The 15,924-nt window shown below is 50.4% G+C and overlaps 4 protein-coding genes across 4 annotated transcripts; 3 read left to right on the top strand and 1 right to left on the bottom strand.

The window, feature by feature from the left end:
- Positions 1-7: 7 nt before the first annotated feature.
- N7519_002680 (uncharacterized protein) lies at positions 8-5,066 on the top strand (the record flags this gene model as incomplete). Its single annotated transcript, XM_057289458.1, has 3 exons — positions 8-349; positions 1,199-1,702; positions 1,800-5,066. The coding sequence occupies 3 exons, from the start codon at positions 8-10 to the stop codon at positions 5,064-5,066; spliced, it is 4,113 nt and encodes a 1,370-aa protein (XP_057150660.1).
- Positions 5,067-6,475: 1,409 nt separating this feature from the next.
- N7519_002679 (sugar porter family MFS transporter) lies at positions 6,476-8,203 on the bottom strand (the record flags this gene model as incomplete). The annotated part of the gene is made up of 4 exons (XM_057289457.1): positions 6,476-7,588; positions 7,639-7,719; positions 7,769-7,971; positions 8,029-8,203. The coding sequence occupies 4 exons, from the start codon at positions 8,201-8,203 to the stop codon at positions 6,476-6,478; spliced, it is 1,572 nt and encodes a 523-aa protein (XP_057150659.1).
- A 1,617-nt stretch (positions 8,204-9,820) lies between these two features.
- Positions 9,821-13,094, top strand: N7519_002678 (putative C6 transcription factor (Mut3); the record flags this gene model as incomplete). The annotated part of the gene is made up of 7 exons (XM_057289456.1): positions 9,821-10,067; positions 10,133-10,889; positions 10,946-11,078; positions 11,137-11,558; positions 11,616-11,821; positions 11,887-11,999; positions 12,051-13,094. 7 exons carry the CDS (start codon positions 9,821-9,823, stop codon positions 13,092-13,094), a joined length of 2,922 nt encoding a protein of 973 aa, XP_057150658.1.
- Positions 13,095-13,999: 905 nt separating this feature from the next.
- Positions 14,000-15,024, top strand: N7519_002677 (oxidoreductase, 2OG-Fe(II) oxygenase family; the record flags this gene model as incomplete). The annotated part of the gene is made up of 2 exons (XM_057289455.1): positions 14,000-14,331; positions 14,445-15,024. 2 exons carry the CDS (start codon positions 14,000-14,002, stop codon positions 15,022-15,024), a joined length of 912 nt encoding a protein of 303 aa, XP_057150657.1.
- Positions 15,025-15,924: the final 900 nt, after the last annotated feature.

The raw sequence follows: 15,924 nt of genomic DNA, 5'->3' as shown, positions 1-15,924 counted from the left end.
CTCTCAAATGTGGCGGAACTTTGGTGTCGTCTGGGCCTGGTGGGAATTCTTCGCTATCCTGACAATTGTTTTCACATCCTACTGGAAAGCGGGTGCTGGCTCCGGCTCTTCTCTTATTCCCCGCGAGAAGCTCAAGCAGCATCACGCCGCCGGCTCCGACGAAGAAGCACAAAATAACGCAAAGACTACTGCGCGCGAGACTACCGATGAGCCCGTTCAGGTTGACGATGAAAATACGACATGCAGAAAATCATTATGTATGGATATCGCGGGATTGGTTCTAGACGAGACGGGAAGTTCCGTCCGGCTATTCCCAAGTAGGCATGTGGGCACGTGCGCGGGCCCATGGGTATGTGGGTTGACATATCAGGGTTCATGTTTTGATAAAAGCGTCCGATTTTTGCACATTTAATGGCTCTAGGTAATTCTTTCAATCGAGGGTTCTGGTGCTCGATTTGATTGAGAGTTTATTGGTCCGGTATTCTTATTCTGTGCTTAAAGATGAGGCGTTACTATAAGATAACTTGACGCGTTTGCCGCATATCCTAATGCCTGACCGGGGCAAGATTGTGCATATTGTACAGCTCTACAAGTGGTCCGTGCATTTAATGCCTGAATCTACAGGTAAATTGACCTATCTCAGGGCAATTTCTTGGGGGCTAAAGTTAAAAGAGATTTAATTAAAAAATTTGCCGCACAATGCGCATTTTCAAGGTGATGACGCCTTGAAATTCAAAGTGTTGGGAAAAAAGGGCCCTTTCACATGCAAATGGTTTAAGTGGGGCCAAGTTAAATTACATCCATGGATGTCATTCAAGTAGTATTTGTTGAGGGGAGGATTATGATGTTAGAGGAATTAATATAGACAAAATGAAAGAAAATAAACATGTTTCAGTATTCTAAATAGAAGAAAGTAAGACCTCATAAAATGGTTGATGGCTTAATTGCCAAGATCGAGAAAATCCGGAGACACGATAAGAAGCCCGTTCCCGGAGAACCCCACGAGAACAGGAGAACACGGTGTCTGGCCCTGGAAAGGTTAATGGATTCCATTGGCAGCTCGAAGCTCTTAGAATCTCAACAAAATTTATTTCCTTCTTTCTACCATCGATTTTATATCGAGATCCCAATGACCACACCTTTTCAATCATATCCTTTTGTTTCCTTACTGAACTTTAGCAGCGTTTGACCTGTATAGCGTGATTCTCTTACTCTCGTTACCGAAACAGAAACAATGGCCGTCCTTGACATCACCAAGGATTTGCCCACACTCTTTAAGCGACAAGTGCAGGCCACCCCTGATGCCGTCGCCCTGGAAGATGAGACCACGGCATATACATATACCCAGCTGGATCAAGAAGTTGAGACACTCGCCAGTCGCTTACGGACCTATGGAGTGAGCCGTGACACCCTTGTGGGTGTGCTCCTGCCTCGAAGCGCACATTACGTGATTGCCTGTCTAGCAGCGCTCCGTGCAGGTGGTGCCTTCCTAGTGCTCGAATTGGCTTACCCCGCCGACCTCTTGGCGGATGTCATCGACGACGCTAGCCCCGCTGTGATTATCACCCACAAGTCTGAGGCCGACAAAATCAAGGCGCCTGTCCCGGTAATTGCCTTGGATGCACCCGTTGCTGAAACCAATGGACACACCAAGGAACCTTCTCCGTTGCCAGCAGATGATGATTTGGACCGCTTGGCGTTTGTCTCCTATTCGTCGGGAACGACAGGCAAGCCCAAAGGAATCGCCAACCCACACCGCGCCCCGGTCCTGATCATACGATCTGAGATTTGCAGTGCAGGACGTACAACCAGGTGATCGGGTGGCCTGCAATGTCTTCTTCATTTGGGAGATGCTGCGGCCGCTCCTGCGCGGAGCCACCGTGGTTATCGTGCCCGACGAAACGAGCTATGACCCCGCGGCTCTGGTTGACCTGCTCTCGGCTAAGAAGGTCACCGAAACGCTCATGACACCCACTCTCCTGGCTACTGTTCTTTCACGCTATCCCCGGTTCGGTACCCGTGTGCCTGATTTGCGCATCATTTGGTTGAACGGCGAGGTTGTGACAACCGATCTTGCCCGCAAGGCCATCAAAATTCTTCCCAATGCCCGCCTGCTCAACTGCTACAGTGCGTGTGAAACGCATGAGATTGCCTGCGGAGATATCCGTGATATGATTGATGACGACTCCATTTACTGCCCAGTCGGCCCATCGCTTGTTCCTGCCCACACCTACGTTCTAAACGATGATGGACAGGAGGTAGAGACGGGTACATCAGGAGAACTCTTTATTGGAGGTCCTTTGTTGGCGCGGGAATACATTAACCTTCCCGAGACCACCGCCAAGGCTTTCGCCCCGAACCCCTTCGATTCCACACCCGGTGCTCGTATGTACAGGACGGGCGATCTGGCCCGTAAACTGCCTTCTGGTTTCCTCGAAATCACCGGCCGCGTCGGCGCCATGATCAAGCTGCGCGGATATTCCGTTGTCCCGGCAAAGGTCGAAAGTGACATCTGCCAGTACTTGGCTGTCAATCAGTGTGTTGTCACTGCGTACGGCGATGGACTGGACCGACAACTGGTCGCATATGTTGTTCCCGACAAGGAGTCTTCATCCGATCGTCCTCCAGTCGTGATCAACGAGTCCGGCCACTCCCCCAGTGCGCGTCGTGCTCTTGAGAACCATCTTGCCCAGTACATGATCCCAGCTCTCTGGGTTGCACTGGACCAGTTGCCCACTAACGATGTCTCCGGCAAGGTTGATATGAAAAACCTCCCTTCGCCTCGTAGCTCCAGTCCCAGTGGTAGTGAACAGAGCGCCGGGAAGGACCCGATTGGTCTCAGTGACATTGCGGCAATCTGGGAAACTGTTCTGAAAGTGTCAAAGAACCTGATCAAGGCCGAAGATAGTTTCTTCGATCTCGGAGGACATTCTTTGTCTCTGGCAGATCTGTCATCCAAGCTTTCCAGACGTTTCGGCTTCCGTGTTCCTATTCCCCGTCTCGCAGAGAATACTACTCTTTCCGGACACCTGGAAACTGTGCGTGCTGTCAGAGACGGCCACGCTGAAGAAGTACAAGCAAATCTGCCGGCGGTCTTGCTTTCCGATGCCACACTGGACGAGGACATTAAGCCCACAAACACTGCGATCACTTCAATCACCTCGGCCGACACAGTGCTTTTGACTGGTGTGACGGGTTTCCTGGGAGCTTTCCTGCTCAATGACTTGATTGAGAACACCTCAGCTAAAATCATCTGTCTTGTGCGTTTCAGCGACCCCGAGCAGGATGACCAAGCCGGAGGTGTGGCTCGAATCCGCAGGAACCTCCTAGACATGGGACTTTGGCGCGATTCCATTCTGGAGCGTCTCGAAATTCTGCCAGGAAACCTTTCTCGGCCTCGCCTTGGTCTGGGTCCGGAAGAATTTGACAACATTGCGGCTCGTGTCCAAGTCATTGTGCATGCTGCAGCCACTGTCAACCTTGTTTACCCCTATGCTGCACTTCGGGGAGCAAACGTCGGTGGAACGAGAGAGATTCTTCGTCTGGCCGCCAAGGGCGGCGCGACCGTGCAGTATATCTCTACCAACGGTGTCTTGCCACCATCTGGTGAGAATGGCTGGGCCGAGACTACCATGCTAGACATAGAAGACGTCCCCAAAAAGCTAGTCGATGGCTATGGTCAGACAAAGTGGGTTGCAGAGCAGCTCGTTCTCAAGGCCGGTGAGCGTGGATTGCCGGTCAAGATTCACCGGTGTGGTACCATCAGTGGTCACAGTGTCACAGGTTCCGCCAATGCGTGGGATTTGCTCACTGCATTGATTGTGGAATCCATCCAGCTTGGTTACGCCCCAGACGTGGAAGGATGGCGTGCCGAGATGACCCCTGTGAACTTTGTCAGCAAATCCATTGTCCATCTTGCGACTCAGACCCAGAAAGACCAGACGATGTTTCATCTCGGAGATCCTACGCCGGTTGATACTCGCTCAGTCTTTGAGGACCTCAAAGGGCTTGGTTATGAGACACAACCTCTCCCATGGGATGAGTGGGTGGCTTTGTGGTTCGAGAAGAGAGGCTCAGCCAAGGGTGGCGATGGTTCGTTTACCGTCGATATTCTTCGCAGTGGCATGCCGACTGTCGAGTTCCTCCGAGACATCGTGGTCCTTGATAACGCTTTGACCAGACCTTTCCGGGCCGTTATCGAGCGCCCCAAGGTGGATAGCCTGTTGCTGGAGACCTACACTCGGCATTGGTTTGCTCGAGGATGGCTACCCCGGCCCCCATCTCGTCGGAATGCCCTCGACCGATCCACTGAGGTTGCAGTGAAGGGGCCACTCAGCGGTCAGGTTGCTGTGGTGACTGGTGCTTCTTCTGGCATTGGTGCGGCGGTAGCAGCCGCCCTAGCCAAGCAGGGCTGTGCTGTGGCACTTGGTGCCCGACGCCTGGATGCTCTTGAGAGCACCAAGCGCAAGGTCGAAGCTCATGGCGTGAAGTGTATCCTCCGGTCAACCGACGTCACAAACAAGACTCAGGTGGAAGGTCTCGTCCAAGCAGCAAGTGAGGAGCTCGGTCCAGTCGACATCTTGGTTGCATGCGCTGGTGTCATGTACTTCACCATGATGGCCAACACACAGATGGACGAATGGGAGCGTACAGTCGACGTCAACTGCAAGGGTCTCTTGCACGCTCTCTCTTCAACAGTTCCTGGCATGCTCTCGCGCGGCCGCGGCCATGTCGTCGCGATCTCCTCTGACGCCGGCCGTAAGGTCTTCCCTGGTCTGGGTGTGTACTCAGCCAGTAAGTTCTTCGTTGAGGCCACCCTCCAAGCCCTCCGCCTCGAGACTGCAGGCGCTGGGTTGCGCGTGACGAGCATCCAGCCCGGCAACACTTCCACAGATTTGCTGGGCATGTCGACGGATACTGAAGCCGTCAAGAAATTCGGAGAGCCATCCGGAGCGAAGATCCTCGATCCTTCAGATGTTGCTAACTCCATCGTTTACGCACTGACTCAACCTGAGCATGTCTCTGTGAATGAGATTCTTGTTGAGCCTCGCGACGAGCCGATTTAAGCGATATCGGCGTTTACCACATGCTTTATTCCGACGTTGGAATTTTGTATGATTTGCTGTTAAGTATATGTCTCTCGTTAGTTGTGATTTAGGGGTTTTGTTTTGATTCACAAAAAATAGACGGCCACATAGAGGTAGAAGGGATAGATGTATATTGTATAGAGTATAGACACTTGATTTCCACACGCGCTTTGCCCATGCAACCCAAACCCATATGCATTCCACAGACTGGTTCGCAAGTAACCGCAACAACCGGGGCACATCGTCAACTTCCGCATCCAAAGCAACCGATGGCCCCGGTGGTTCATAGAAGGCGTCTTCAAAATACTCAGGCCTGAATCCCGCGTATCCCCAGTCAATAATAGCAGCTATTTTTAGGGGATTGATCGAGAGACCCCCCCCTGCCTGAATTTTCTTATTTTTAACGTCCTAGGATCAATAACATTATGTTGCGATAAGTCGTTATGGCAGAAACCATACTCCCCTTCCTCTCCTTCTCTCAACTTCCAGCAGTCCTTCTCAGAAGCGCCAGGGCGGGATAAACCAACCCCCCAAAACCCCAGTCCGATCCTCCCAGATTGAATCCCTCTCAAGGTCTCCGAATGCCTTAATATCTCCACCTTCACAACTCCCTTCTCTCCGTTCCACTGCGACCAGACATACTCACCCCTCGAAATACCCCACATCCAGAAAATAGGGAACCCGCCGATTCAAAAAGGCCGTACAGCTTCGGCACGTGGATGTCTGTGTCCTGCCCTATGAATTGCAGACAAGGAGCCTTGTTTCGGAGTCGTTCTTTCCCGAGTCGGTAGGATATATTCGCTGCTGGGAGGGAGCGTTCTATGAGGGTTTTATCCTGACGATAGTAGGCTCGTTCGGCGGTTGTTGTTTTCCAGTCTGTTTCTGCTGTTTGGGGCTTGACTTAGTATTGTTGTAGTTCGTTTTATTTCAATGAGACTTTCTTTGCTTTTTATGTGCTGGTGGTTCTAATTGCCTATTTCGGATGTGGGTCCTGGTATACCCGAAAAGGCAATCGGGAGTGGTTTGGTTACCTTAGTCTTATTGCAAAATACAGCACAGTATCAAAAAAAAAAAGTAAGAGCGACATCGCGAAGAAACGATACCGTGACCTCCGGTATATTTGACGCCAAAAACAAAAATGAGCTGGAGTCCGCCGATATACTATCCGCCGACTCGAGCTCATTACCCATTGCACTTTACCGCGGATGATAAAGTGCCTTTGTGCGCCTGATGCGCGGACATGCGAAATCCACGATCTCATTTCAATGTTGATCTATCACTAGAGACGTTTATGCTCCAATGCGCAACCACATTGACAATACGGGATGATCTCTCCATAAATGTTCCTCGCTTCATTTCATCACTTCATAAATCCTATATCGTACAATCTAAACCTCCTTGCTTTCCATCCCATTCCCAGACCCACTGTGACTGCTGCCAATACTAACAGTATCAGTAGGATGCATCGACAGCGGATGCAGCCCCTTATGTCGGATCTGCGAGCGCGGTGTAATAGCCACCGGAGCGTTCTCATTAACAAAAGAATGCTCCGACGGCTCAGCAGCAAACTGTGTTACGAAAGCCTCTTCGACCTCCTCAAGAGAACAATGCGCAGTCTCAGGATAAAAGGCCCAAACAACAACCATCGCTACCCAATTGAACGCGACAAAACAATATAAATAATTGGACCCGATATCCGTCAATGCAATAGGCGAGCACTGCGAAAAGATAAGGCTAACACTCCAGTTCGTGGCGGTCGCCATAGACGAGCCGCGCGCTCGAATGGGCGTGGGGAAGATCTCAGTCTGGTAGACCCAGGAGATCATGCCAAGGGCCGTGAAGAAGAACGAGAAGACGAAAAACATGGCGATTGCAGCTCGCAGAGCATGTGGGTTGGCGTTGGTATCGCTGAAATCGATGTACCGCGCGAGCGTGGCTTCGATGCACAGCGCTGCTCCCATGCCGAGCAGTGACGGGATGAGCAGTTTCCGACGTCCGACTTTGTCGATGAAGAACATAAAGACCGTGTTCCAGAACTGAGCTAGCGCACCCCAGACTCCGATTACTATGAGGGATGTTGATGTTGTAAGCCCGAGCGTGTTGAAGAGCCGTGGGCCATAGCTTGAGATTACGTTTGTGCCTGCGCACTGGGTGAATAATTGCAGACCACAGGCTAAGAGGATCCTGTGTCGCCAGCGCGGGGAGAGAATAAGGTGCCGCCAGGACCGTATGACGGATTGCTTCTCGGATGCTATGCTCTCAGTGATTTGGAAGAGCTCGTGTTCGAGTAGATGGTTGTTGGTTGCGCTCCGGTTGAGATGAAGACGAGCGAGGACTGAGCGACTTTCTCCTTCTCTGCCCTTTTCCATGAGCCATCTTGGCGATTCTGGAAGGAACCATACGCCACAGACGAGGATTATTGCTGGCACGGCCTGGAAGGAGAGTGGAAAACGCCAGGAGAAGGCTCCACCTCGAAGGGTACACCCGTATCCCACCCATTGCTTGAAACCGGTTAGTTGGATCACAATAAAGTGCCGGCGCAATTACTCACAGCAACCACGAACCCCGAGCCAATCATCCATTGCTGCATACTAGCTAACATCCCCCGAATCTGTGGTGGGGCAACCTCGCTCTGGGGTCACGTCAGATAAGCTCACCAACAAGACCGTGTATCGACCTACACAATAAACGGGAATAGTGGCAGACATCTGCCCGACTGCCAGACCCGCGATGCATCGACCGGCGATAAGCATTGCGATAGTGACCGCGCCTCCCTGGAGGCCAGCACCCAGAATCGCAAGAAGACCTCCGATGAAGAGGACCATTCGGCGGCCATAGTAATCCGAAACATATGAAGCGAGGACCGAGCCCACAATTGCGCCTCCTAGTCACCAAGATTAGATCTGGATCGCGGCAAGATCTGACGAAGACAGAGTCTCACCGATATACGAGGAGATGATGCCCCTAACGGCGGCATCAGACGAGTTCGGAGACACAAATTGGCGCAGAAAGGCCTCCTGCTCGATATTGGAAGAGATCATGCCAGAATCATAGCCAAACAGGAATGATCCCAGTGCGGCAAAGGCGCAGCAGAAGGTGACGAGGTAGAAAGTCATAGTATGTGTCGCGTGGCTCCATAGCCTGTGAGAATTGACGTTAGAGGAAGAGGCAATTCATATAAGGCCGAGTTAGAGAAAGTCGCGTTGGCGTTGTTATACATGCCGATCCACATTGGGGAAAGTGGGACGTGCCGCAGGGGGACGAATTGCGAATGGAATGCCATGCGGGATGCGAGGGATCGCCAGAACCGTTTCATGGCTAGATCGCGATAGGGGAGATAGTCAATAGCCTAATTAATACTCCGTAGTTCTGAATATTTTGACGCAGTCAATTTTGGCAATGTTATGTACGTAAAAGGCTATTAATGAGGCATATCGCGAACCCCAACTTCGGGAGCCTGATTAAAACATTGAATGGATTGTCGTGTATAGGACGATAGGGCGATAGGGCGATAGGACGATGTCATTTTCAATGTTTGCATTCCCATGTCTCGCGTCACAGGGCTGTCGAAGCATTTTGACGCATGTTGCCCTGTTTCGAAGACCCCGCATGGCAGCCCTGGAGACCCCTTCATGATGACAGCGCAAGGGTGTTCAAGGGTCCAGGACTGTATGTTGTATATTGTACTTCATACTTTGTACTTGTACCGCCATGTTCTTATTGCGTAGGGAACAACCTTCCAAGGTTGGAATAATAGCAAATGGAGTATTATTGTAGTGAACTGAGGTCAAAATATTACAAATAGATTGAGGAATAGATGAGTTGCCAGGTGATCACCCTTGTACCGGGATACTCCGTATATGGTAGTATGCATGAAGAATAGATTATAATGAAACCGACTACGGAGTAATATTGCGAGAATGGTACTATACCTAGGTAAGTTCCAAGAGTCCATTAATAAGATCCCGCTGCAGTTTCAAATCAAAGCAACAACACATAGTAGTGCATATGCATTTTCATAATTGCACAAATCGGAGACTCGAACCTTTGGATAGTTATTAGAACTCCGAACGGAGTCTCCGTTAAAGAAGTCGGCGAACTGACTACCCTGGAAGACCGGATCGAGACAAAATCGGGCAGTGGAGACCAGGCTAAAAGCCTTAACGAGTTATTCGAGTTCTTATGGGACCCGAAAATCGCAAAAATGCCTCAAATTAGAAGGGAAAATTCTGGAAAAAAGAGAAATGACACGGAGCTTTTATCGGCGTCGCGCATTATGAACCACCGATATCCACCTGGGCACCTCAGGTGGGCATATGACTCGTTATGACTAAACTGATTGATTTCTCCAATTGATCCCTTTTTCTTACATTGAATTGCTAATATACGTTCTTCGTACTCCGTATATACTTTACTATGTACTTTTGAAGCCTTTTGATATTATTGCACACCGCTTTCGGGTTTAATCATTTCATCATCGTCGATCTTCCCCCTCAAAAGATTCCCCTCAGAACCCTTCAACTAGTACTCCAAATTCAAATTCGACTTTTCCAGTTCCAAACAGACTTGGCACAGCTCGTCCTTTCCCTTCTTCGGATTATCCTGCAACTATCGAAATATACGGCGATCCATGCTATTTGGTGAGATAGTGATATTCACTTCAGATCGCCCGCCAAGGCCACCATCTGTCTTTACATGACTTCGTGCATATTACGGACCTCAGATATCCAGTCATGGCGACTACGACGAGCCCTCTTTCTGGCGAAAATGAGGAGGATTCCGCGCCCATGAACGACCTCAAGTATTCGCATGATGACGATCACCATGACACTCCTACCCAAGATGCCTCCACCACAGACCCTAAAACACTGCCTGCGCAAAAGAGACGTCGGGTCGGCCGCGCATGCGACGAATGTCGCAGAAAAAAGATTAAGTGCGATGGCAAACAGCCATGCACTCATTGCACAGTCTATAGCTATGGTACGCAGAGTCCTATGCGCTTAAACCTCGGAAAAAGTTCATGTGTCCTGACAATCGTTCTGTAGAGTGTTCGTACGACCAACCTTCCAATCGCCGTCGAAATCCCGCTCCCCAATATGTCGAGGCCCTTGAAAATAGGCTCCAAAAGGCCGAAGCGCTCCTTCGAATCGTTCTTCCAAATGTCGACCTCGATGATCCGCAATTAGACGTGCATGCGACAGAGCAAAAATTCACAGCCGCTCAAAAATCAAAACAAGCGACCGAAGATGTCAAACCGTCGGCTGCACAGGACACAGCGCAGGAAGGAGCAGACGAGGGACTGCTTGAAACAATGGTCGATAATTCGGGCTGCTTAGATCGGGATGACCAAGGCCATTGGGATTATCATGGGCACACGTCGGGCCTCCTCTTTGTTCGCCGATTGCGCAAACAGTTGGGCGCCACAGATATTATGGGTCCCATGGCACGGTCGCGTTCCTCGATAACCGCGCATATGCTGGATAGTCCAAAGTCTATGTCCGAGTCTCCTCAGGACACAACATTACCTCCTACACATGACCTGCCTCCCCGGGCGGTTGCTCGTCGCTTATGTCACAATGCGATCGACCATGCCTGCTCCTTGATGAAATTTGTGCATATACCCTCTTTCTTTGCAAGTCTGGAGCGCATTTATGATACTCCCCCGGAACAATTCACGAACCAAGAGAACACCTTCTTGCCGCTTTTGTACATCGTCATCGCCGTCGGCTGCTTGTTCTCGGATGATGAATCGGGAGAGGGTACCCTGGATCTGTCTGGCTATGAAGGCGCAATAGGCCAAGGGTAAGTCATAGTAAAGCCATATTGATATTTTGGGCACCGACTAATTTCTTTGGCAGGTTCCAATTCTTCAAAGCCGGTCGACAACTGCTGGAGATCACCGACTGTCGTGACTTGGTTTCTCTCCAAGCAATCTGTTTTATGGTCCTCTTCCTCCAATCCTCTGCGAAGCTGAGCACATGCTACTCATATGTGGGAATTGCACTTCGTTCAGCACTGCGATTAGGTCTCCATCGCTCTGTTACGGCAGACTTCAACCCCCCTTGAGCGAGAACTCCGAAAGCGCATCTTCTGGGTCGTCCGCAAGATGGACATCTACGTGAGCACTCTCCTGGGTCTTCCCCAGATGCTGAGTGACGACGATATCGATCAAGAATACCCAATGGAGGTTGATGGTGATTACATCACTTCGGAAGGAATCACTCAGCCCCCATCTAACTATACACCACTGATGGCTGGATGCAATGCGCACACTCGTCTTTCCAACATCATTCTGAAGGTGGTGAAATATATCTACCCAGTTAAGAATGCTCGCTATCGCTCCAAATCGGACCAGCGATACATGGTCAGCCACTCAAAAATTCGGGAGATCGAGCGAGATCTGCAAACTTGGATGGAGGAATTGCCTCCTGCTCTGCGGCCGGGCACAGAAGTGTCGCCCCAGCTGGAACGGTATGTCTCAAATCTACGGTGGTGATGCCTTAATCGGTTCGACTAACATTTAACTAGTGTCCGGCAATTGCTGCGTATAAGCTACGCCCACGTGCAGATGGTCATGTACCGCCCGTTCCTCCACTACGTTTCCGGTGGTTCTCAAGCGCGTGGCGTGGATAAGCGGTCATATGCTTGTGCAGCTGCCTGCGTCAGCGTTTCCCGGAACATTGTTCACATCACGACTGGAATGCAGAAGAGGGACTGCTCAATGGATCCTTCTGGTTTACCATGTATACGACCTATTTCGCTATCCTCTCCTTGATTTTCTTCGTGCTTGAGAATCCAGATTCACCTACAGCCAAAGATGGCGTCCTGAAGGATGCTATGGAGGGCAAAAACACTCTAGCCGGATTGGCCAAGAAGAGTCTTGCTGCCGACCGGTGTTCTCAGAGTTTGAACGTGAGTTTTCATGCCCTCAATTTGGAATGACCTTGACTAATTATGCTCTAGTGCCTCTTCAAGACTTTGCCCGAGATGTTGAAAAATCGCCAGAGCTCAAAGACCCCTGTCAATCTCAAGCGGCCCGCGCCATCTAACACTGCTGAGCCTGAACCGAAGCCTACCTTCGAGAAGACGCTGCCACATCGGTCAAGCACTTTCCCAGTGCAGATGATGTCCCAGCCGGCTGTTACCGATGATCAGAGCCGCCGACAACGAAGTCTGGACAATGTCCAACCTGTCAGGAACCGCTCTACTGACATTAATCACCAATCCACATGGACAACCACGCCCGAGCTTCTGACGGAAACCATGACCACCCCAGAACACATATCCTCGTCCGGCATGACACCCTCCATGCCCAATCAAGAGCCATCAAGTCTAGCATGGGCTCAACAATTCACCAATCCGTCCAATCTCCCAGATCTCATGCCAATGATGTTCCCATCAGACGATCCATTCGCATATCCAACACAGCCGATGTCCACTTTGGAAGATGATCACTTCCGGCACGACCCTGCAGCCATACCATCGCAGTATCCCTTCGATTCGGCACCAGGCATGGGGCCCTCCACACCAGGTGACCCCTCCAGCGCAGGGGTCTCCACTCCAACCTTTGACTTCACAAACATGCCAAATTTCCCCATCACAAATCCCGCAGGGATCAAGTCATCAGTGCCAAGTCACCTTCGCCCCTCCCACTCCCGAACTTCATCCCGCGTCCACTCCCCAATCTCACAAAGCCAGACTCCGGCAGAGGCGATCAGTAGTCCAGACCTAGTCTCAATCCCGAACCAGAATTTCGTCTGGCAGGGCTACAATTTCCAGCCCAACAATCCAAACGACATGGCAACCGAGTCAGCACCACAACAGCCAGAAATTCCCGGTCCAAATGGATTGCCTAATTTCAGCATGGGCATGGATGAGAACATGGGCATGAATATGGACTTAGGGATCTCCTTTGATGATCTGTTTGGCAATAGTGCTGCGTATCAACCGGGCAACGGAGCGTCCGCCGAGGATTGGGCTCAGTGGATGAATGCCAACAGCATTTGAGTCTTGGTCTGCTTTGCCATATTTGCTTTTTCTGCTTTTTACGAGGATATGCTATTATGAACCCCAAAATCTTGGTGTAAAAACTGTTGATACCTGGTTGGGATTATGAGTCTCGCCTTTTGCAATTAGCTATATACATAAATGTACACCTGATTTCAATATCACTTAATGTGTCTTCTTTATACCTTATCTTGTCATTTTCGGCGCTTTGTCCTTGTGCATGTATCCCTGCAAGTACGGAGTAGACAGTCGCCGAAAGTGGTTTCACCTTCATCCCCTTGAGGCCTAACTCACTATCCATCATATGCGCACGTGGACGGTTGATCTGGCTTCGTGGGCTTGTTTTGCGGTCAATCGTTGGGTGAAGCCTTTAAAAGGGCAAATCTAAGAACATGAGTCTATACGCTACATACATGTGCGTACTCATCAACAAACGAAATCAGTAATATCCCACACTGGATACCTACATAAGTTACTTGGCATCCGCCTCCCACAAGATGACACCAACAACACGTCCTTATATAGCTACCTATACAGCTATTTTTCCAAGTGATATCATGTCTCAAACACGGAGTAACTTGGATGTTTTGTTGATGAAGTCATACTCATCTTATCTTCGGGTTAGCCCCTAACCCCAAGGTCTGTTTGACCCACATACTTCGACATTTCCACCTCAACGTCCAGAACCTCTCCTTTCGCAAGATGGCCCTGCACTCCACCTTTTCTTGATCATATTTCTCTTCCATTGCCTATGGGTCTTCGTCTCTACCCAGAGACGGATCAATTGTAGCATCCGCAAACCTCCGCCCCGGTCGCATGGAGAGCTAGCAGTCCGAATCTCCCCTCCAGTGCTTGTACAGTATTGCTTGGCCTACATATCCCCGTGACTATTTATAGCCAACCCAATGGCGTCACTCCCAAAGCTTTCCACAGTCTTCACCTGGGCTATCTACTTCATCCCCGTGTATATCTTCATCCTCGACCCGCTAGTGCGCGGATACTTCCCGGGCCTGCTGGCACCACCCAGAGACAGCGACGACATCTTCGACGAGTCCAGCGCACCAGGACCAGGAATCAACCTCACCGACGACAGCTTCATTAGCCCCGAAGATGGCGTACCATTCAGCTGCCCCAACGCAGAGGGGTACCGCGTGCATCTCCTCTCGCACGAACCGCTGATCATATACATCGAGAACTTCATCTCAGAAACCGAAGCAAACCACATCCTAGACATGAGGTAACCCACCAATCTCAACCGCAACCGACCCTCAAGGATACGGATATATACCATAGCACATACACAATAACTACAGACCAAGCTAACCGGACAAACCTCCCCCCCAATCCCAGCGTGAACAAATACTCCCCTTCAATCGTCTACGACGGCCAAACAGAACGAATAGACCCAACAAAACGCCTCTCCGACCGTGCACTCCTCGACCGCGACGACACAGTCCGCTGTCTGGAAGACCGCGCCCGCGCCTTCCAGGGCTGGCGTCCGGATCTGTACATCGAGCGAATGTGGGCGCAGCGCTACAATGCCTCCGGCCACTACCGGCACCACTATGACTGGGCCGGGTCACTGGCGCGGGGCGGAGACCGTTTTAGCACGTTTATGGTATATCTAGATGCGGACTGCGAAGGTGGGGGGACGAATTTTCCGCGGTTGAGGATGCCGGATGGGGAAGGATGGTGTCGATTTTTGGATTGTGGGCAGGATGGGAAGGGGAAGGGGAAGGGGAAGGGGGAGATGGGTATCACATTCAAGCCTATCAAGGGTAATGCAGTGTTTTGGAGAAATCTTCGGCAGGATGGAACGGGGTATCCGGAGACTTGGCACGCTGCGTTCCCTGTTACGAAGGGGACGAAAGTTGGGTTGAACGTTTGGAGTTGGTACCAACCGAAGCGGAGGAACCGTTCGGGAAGGTGAGGTGGCACTTGCGCTGAGAAGAGAAGACGTGCACGTGGGTGCTTTGGCCTCTGGCTAAGCCACTAGCCAAGCTATGTTCTAAGGAGTACCTGGAATGCTTGGGCTAGGCCCTTGTGAAGATGACATTGGGTATATTTATATATATCAGGGGTAGTCTGACATGTCAAGCTAGAATGTTACAAATAGAATAGAATTAGATAGGAACATTAGCGTATAGAAGGTGACATATAGAAAATGAATGCCTGATCACTCCATGTCAGCGCCTCGAGATATCTCCAGTGATTTAATCCATCCATGGATGGATCCGAAACCAACCGAGTCATGCATGCCGGCCGTAACAAGGGGACCAGGCAGCCGGATTAATCAGAGGACTGGTCACAACTGGGGACAAAGTTAATACCAAAGGGATATGAACTTCGTCATACCAAGACTCTAAGAGTCCAAGACCTGAGTCTTGGTCCTCCAGAGCGGGAATTATTGGCAAGAGGAATCACTTGGCTGCCAAGAAGCATTGCCCATGGGATGTTTCTTGGAAGTTTGGCTTGGCGAAATGAACTCGCCACTCCTTGTTTCCTTCTTAACTTCGTTTCCCTTTTTTAATATTGGAACATTGAGTTGAACCGGTGAGGCCATGAGAACATTAATTTTACCTTGAATGTACGGTATTGTTTGCACTAAGCTGATTTAGGGCAAAATGGACGTACTTTCATTTATTAGATAGGCCAGTTATGTACGGAGTTCGCTCAGACGTATATAAAATATATGTAATAATACATAAATATATGTAAGAATACAGATAATTTACTAAAATTATATTAAAAATACCGTACTGTGCACTACTGTGCTACGTGTTAGCCCTGGAATGCTCACACACAGCCCCTCGTTCCCCCCTCGGTCCAC

Source organism: Penicillium mononematosum (genome assembly GCF_028829835.1).
Source record: "Penicillium mononematosum strain IBT 11891 chromosome Unknown utg000002l:1.0-8112719.0:1.0-8118358.0, whole genome shotgun sequence".
NCBI lineage: Eukaryota > Fungi > Ascomycota > Eurotiomycetes > Eurotiales > Aspergillaceae > Penicillium > Penicillium mononematosum.
The sequence above is the reverse complement of the archived record's forward strand: the minus strand, read 5'-3'. Positions and strand labels throughout refer to the sequence as shown.